The sequence below is a fragment of the Rhipicephalus microplus genome, chromosome X, assembly GCF_043290135.1.
Source record: "Rhipicephalus microplus isolate Deutch F79 chromosome X, USDA_Rmic, whole genome shotgun sequence".
Lineage (NCBI taxonomy): Eukaryota > Metazoa > Arthropoda > Arachnida > Ixodida > Ixodidae > Rhipicephalus > Rhipicephalus microplus.
The window spans coordinates 424531399-424537398 of record NC_134710.1 but is presented as its reverse complement, the minus strand read 5'-3'; the positions used below and the strand labels follow the sequence as shown (position 1 = coordinate 424537398).

Genomic DNA, 6000 nt, shown 5'->3' with positions numbered 1-6000 from the left:
ATCCTTTTTAAAAGAGAATGGTCGAGTGCAATAAGGTTTTACATAAATTGTATACTTCACCTACGTTTGATACAATTTTTTATGTGCATACCTCAGTGATTACAATTTTCACTTGGCAGGCTTCTGACATCATGAAGTTTGAACAAAACTGCATTCTAACCTTAGGTATAATTCAAAGGGACAAAAATGCCTCAACAAAACAAGACCACTGACATGAAACATTAACACAACTTTATTTGAACACACGGTACTAAAACTGTGTAGAGCAGTAAAAATTGCACTGGTGATATCTTTTATGAAAAATATTTGCACATAACATCACAGCCCTGCTGTCAACCATTCCATGACTAGGGCTTGTAACACGAAAACAAAAATATCACAGTAACATTATATCAGGTACTTACAACTTATGCACTGTATTTAAATACAGGCATATAAACAACATTCATGTGCTTAAAAAAACAGACAGCTACAAATGATTGCAGATGTGGCCTCGTAACTGGACATTTGTCTTATCAGTCCAATCGCCTTTTCTTTAGTTGCACACCTCCCTCTTCCTTCAGCTGCATTACTGATTCAACATTACCTAGCTCCAACGCCTCCACTTCCATTTCAGTTTCTGGCTGCTGCGCTGGTGCCTCTTTTCCTTGAGCCCTTCCTTCTTGCTTTTCTTCCAAAGCTGGTTCTTCCAGCCCTGGCTCTTCTGAGGCTTGTACAACTCCTCCTTGTGGCCCTGGCTCATCCGTCAGCTGCAGTGCTGGGACGTCATTTGGATCAGATTTCACACGAGACTGGCTTCCTGGGCTGCACAAGATCAAAGCAGTTAAGGGGGGAGGTGGGTCTTTAGACAACTTTTCTTATTTTTAGTGCCAGCTAGATGAAAATGGGCATTCTTGAGCAGTTTGTTACGCTGATTTCAAATCTGTAATTAGTTTTTTGATAGCTGCAATAGTTCATAAAATATTGAAGTCTGAAATCAAATTAGCTTCATACTCGTTACGGGGCTTTATGAAAATTTAGTCTTGCTAAACCAAAATCAGAATGCATGACACTGTTGCTAAAGATCTACTGTAGGGGGTGATGCTATTTTTATTCATTCAGAAGCATTTTACATGAAAAAAAAAGGATCATGAAATTACTATGAACATTTTTTTCTAAATAGCAGCCACTGCTACACCTAACTAAATTTCATGGGAGTGCACGAGTGATGAAAATAGCATCACCCCCCAGATCATTTCAATACGGATAAAATCATACCACATTTGCCATTTCTGCTCAAATATAACACAGAAAAAACACCCGTAAGGCTGAGTACAGTGTGCAAAAACGCATTTGAAGTTTCAACCCAAAGTAGCTTTTCTTGAAATTAACTTACCACAATACAAATGAAACTGTTTTGTAGCTCTGTGTTTTGTGAACAGGGCCGTACTAAATGTGTGACTGCAGACTCTCAAAATAATAGTTCAGTGACCACCGAAACGGCATGAGAAACTGTATTTACAACGCTGTGTGTCTGTTTCAGTACACAGCAAGCAAAATAGCACTTGAACAGCATGGTAGCAAACACTTGAATAGTATAATCAAGTGGCTCTTCCATAGACAGCATTTCTACGCACAATGTTCCAGTCCAAAATGCAATTTTTGTCGGAAAATTGCCACTGCTGTCCACTGAAACTGCCCTACAGCTTACCAGGACTGTAGGCCGAGTCTCTCGCTGGTTTGTGTCGCTATGCAAGGTGGGTATTTGTTGAACAGCTGTCAGTGTGCTTTTTCTTAGACTTCTCCAGCCTGATGTTGTCTTTTTCGAGGCTGCGGAGCACCGAGCGATCTCCAGGGCTGTACCCTAGTTTTTCCGCAATTCCCGCATTGCTCCTCGTGACACCTTGGTTGAAGCGGCTGACAGCTTCAGCCACTGCCCTTTCGACGCTGCGCAATGAGGCGTGCTGCGTTTTCGAAACCTGCTGCCAAATCACAGAGTGCAAGCTTTCACTGGGGTTCTGCGCGAGGCCGTCGCTGCATTTTTCCAGAAGGACTGTCTCACTAAGGCGCGTGAACACGGGCTCCAGTGCCTCGCACACAAAGTCGGGCAAGCTATGGTCGTGCGGCGGCAGCTCCTCATTGTTGGCCTCAGCCCTGTTGAATTTGCACCATGACTCGGGGCCTTCAGGACAAAGCTCATGCCCGGGTGTCTGGTCAGTGGATGACATGTGCTTCAGCGTGGCCAGCACAGCCTTCTGCATCCCTGGCACATCATGCTTGTGACTGCGCAAGGCATAACCATAGTAGGAGGCGATCATCTTGATTTCATCCTGAGTCAGCCTGCCCTTACCACCAAGTGGCTGACCTTGAGCTCTTTTTTTGTCGCTGAGAGTACGCAAGGCTGCAAACATTCGTTTATGCACATGGTTTATGCAGTCTTTTTTTGCCACCTTGATGTAGCCGTAGACTTCTTTTGTTATGAGGGCGTGGTAGGTATTGCTGTCCCCATCTGAAAGCATTGTCGTATATCGAAGCTTATGCTTTTCGAGTTCCGCTGGAATAATAGAAGGGCTCCTTCCACTTCCATTTGACCAGCCTTGCAATGAATATTTCTGTGGCACACAGGTGCATGATCAACAAGCCAGGCAGCGTATCCTTCGTCATTTTCTTTAGGTCCCCAGGTGCACCCCTAACAAAAGTTTGACAAGACAACATGGTCTATCATTAAACCTGTATACATCTCGATGATGCACCTGACACATATGTGTGAAGTGTGCCCACGGGTCAACCAGGTGCCATCATAAATCACGTCGATGTTCCCGGGTGCGTTGCCCAACTCCGCATACAAGTCCTTGATGCAAGCAACACTAGCACCTTCACACTCGGTGGCAGTGGCACTGCAGGCTTTCTGCATTGTTTTCATGTGGCTTTGGAAGGTGTTGTGGTGCAGGCCTCAATGAGATACATTCAGGGCAGCAAAAAAGTCCGAGAGAGCTGTTGCCCCCTTACCGATGCTGCTGATGGCCTTCATTGCACACAAATTGACTTCAAAAGGCCTAATCTTGGCCTCACTGTCGCCGGCTACTCTTGGGGACGAAAAACGGTCCTCGCGGAAGTCGCAGTCACTGCACGAGAGCACAAGCTTTGAGCACAGGTTGCAGTCTTTTTTTCCCCTCGAAAAAGTCATGCTTTTCGCGCCACACTCGGGGCACACGACGAGCCCAAACAACGAGTTTATCACGGCTATGTCGACGATCGAGAATTCCGTGCCGTTTTCTTTGCCGTTGTCCTCCAGTTCAACGTCGAGTAGCTTGAACTTTCGTTCCGTCGCGCATTGTAATGCCAAGGTCTCCTTCAAATCCGCCGCATTTCTAGCGCGCTCGGCTGTCTCCTCCGCACTGAAGAACATCGTGTCAACACGGTCTTGAATATTGCTTGAAGTACCAGGTGACCCGATAATGCGATCACCCAAGAAAATGCTGCAGCTAGGACCAGGCGAGAGCACCACCGCTGGCACCACTTCGGCTACAACAGGTAGTCGCGGCAGCGTGCCGTCGTCGGAAAGAACTCCCTCGGCCGCATCAGGAGCTCTTGGCAGCACGATATCGTCGCCTTCCTTCCATTGCGCGTTCCACGCACGCCGTTTTTTCTTGCCGTACGCTTGACGAGTCTTCTTTTTTAGCCGAGGGTCTCCGCTCACACCGGCCATAGCGTTAAAACAAAAGGCAGAACACCACACGCGCGCGCAACAGCAACCGCTGCGGCAGACCGGCGGAGCAAGAAAAAAAAACTGGCGGGTCGCCTTGGACGCGCCAGCCAATGGGAAGCGCGAGACAGGGGGCTCGACTTGCGAGCGCGCGCTTTAGCCAATCGGCGGTACGGAAAGGCTTTCAGAAAAGCGGCGAGAGTTGTCGTTCTCTTGAGGCGACGCCATATTGAGGGGCCGCAAAATGAGCACAAAGAAATCAGCTTCAAAACAAGACCAAGATCGCGGCGATCGGCTCCCTGCTTCGTCGTCAGTGCGCGCGGGAAGTTTGACCAAATATTCCGTGTTGCGGAGCGTTTCGCGACTACCGTGCCGTTTTGAAATGCGATTTTATATTTCCCGATCGAATTCAGTGTTGAAGCTTTTATGGCAGGTGCTTATTGGTGCAAACATTCGAAAAATGCGGTTTTCTCAAAAACGATTTTTTGGTCATTTTTGACCATTCTAAGACCCGCGTCCTCCCTTAATGTCCCAAGATCACCATATGATTATTAGAGACGCTGTAGTGGAGGACTCCGGAAATTTCGATCACCTTGTGTTCTTTAACGCGCACCCAAATCGGAGCACACAGGCCTACAACATTTTCGCCTCCATCGAAAATGCAGCCGCCGCAGCCGGGATTCGATCCCGCGACCTGCGGGTCAGAGTACCTTGGCCACTAGACTACCACGGCGGGGCCAGTGTGCCCTAACAGCGCTTGCTGGCAATTAAAAAATTCAAGATTTCCCGCAGAGCACCATGGGCGTTCCATGGAAAAGCTAGCAACACTTTGTGGGAACTAAACCACATGACCAGTCACATGCACCCACAAGCATCTTTTGCACTCATGCCCATTCGGCATTTCTGCATTTAACCTCCTCGCTCGCAAACAGTGATGTGTGCGATTTGCAAAGCTGCCCAATGGACGCCAACATGTCACTGCTACACTGGCAAGAGTACCTCGCTGCTATCAAGCGGCATGTGATGCTTTACGCAGAGCCTGAAAGCAACGTTGAAGCTGGGTGGAAGTTCGATGTGTGGGAAAAGTCCGTGAGGAAATCAAGAAAACGAAGGACCAAGATCTTCACATGCGCTGTAACTGAAGCTGTGTTCAAAGTCAACTTTTCTTTTTTGGCTAGAAGGGGTGCAAGTTGGGAGGTCGACTTATCATCGGCAATATACAGTACATGGAAGTACTTCAGCATGACCAAGTAGCACCATTGTTCCTTTAATTGACCCGTCATGCCTGCTAGGCATTGGCAACATTGCATCTCAAATTTTTAATGGCAGCTCATTTTTTTCAACACAGCAGTAGCCCATGATGCCGCTTCCGTTCGGAACCAAAAAGCAATGACAAGAAGGGGGCAACTTAGACTAAGGGGTCAAGCACTTTTCAGCAGACTGCAATGTTTCAACTTCAGGTGCACAGTTGCCTTTCATAGCTTAGAAAAAATTAAAAAAACCCGGACATCAATGTCAAGAAACACTAGTCAGCAAAATTTGCCTGCCCTTTACGGTAATGTTATCCTAATAGAAACGAAAGTGACGCACTGTGACAGGAATGCTTGAAGAACCTCCCGCGCAGGGCTGGCAACGTATTCTTTTGTCATTAGCTCAGCGAGTAGGACCATGGCACCTTCCGTTGTTGAAGCCGGCCAGCTCACCTGATGGTCCTTCTCAGCCTGCAACAAAAGATATAAGATCGCTGGCTGAAATAGGAGCGCCCATTTGTATGTAGACAACTAGCCAAGCTTTAATTTGCAGTTTTGCTTTCCCATAAACATGTCAGAAAAAAAATATACTCTATAATCGACATGACGTATTTAGCATACAGAACAAAGTGCACATACATGCTACTACAAAAATATGTTTGGCAAGTGGGACACCACTGGATATATAAAAGCCACTTTCACACTGGGTATAACTTTGCTAAAATGGATTTGAGCTATTGAAATACATTTAAAAAAATGCATTACATCAGTGGCCACTCGACTATGTGCAATACATTTGCACTATCACCATGTTCTAAGCGGTATCGAGCATACAGATGACGATGCTTAAAGGGTCATGATGGGGTTGTCAGCGTTAAATCAGACTGAAGAACTCATCGGTGTCTGCCATATTGCCTTCACGCCTTCCCATGCCTACCGTTAAAGGGAGTCATTGCACTGACATTAAAGAGGCACTAAACTGAAAATATGAGTCAGTTTAGACCGGAAAAGTATACTCTGAATAATTGTCTTTAATATCGCTTTCAATATCTTAAGATAAAATCA

The 6000-nt window shown here is 46.4% G+C and overlaps 1 protein-coding gene across 4 annotated transcripts in view; it reads right to left on the bottom strand.

Annotated features, from left to right (window-relative positions):
- Positions 1–214: 214 nt before the first annotated feature.
- LOC119160935 (uncharacterized) overlaps positions 215–6000 on the bottom strand; it is a 120228-nt gene continuing 114442 nt past the window's right edge. For all 4 annotated transcript variants that reach the window (XM_037413215.2, XM_075880389.1, XM_075880391.1 and 1 more), the window contains 2 exons: positions 5276–5406; positions 215–804 (listed from right to left, as the gene is read on the bottom strand). In XM_037413215.2, the coding sequence (XP_037269112.2) occupies positions 516–804; positions 5276–5406 (420 nt within the window). In that variant the 3' untranslated portion in view covers positions 215–515. The remainder of the gene's footprint in view (positions 805–5275; positions 5407–6000) is intronic.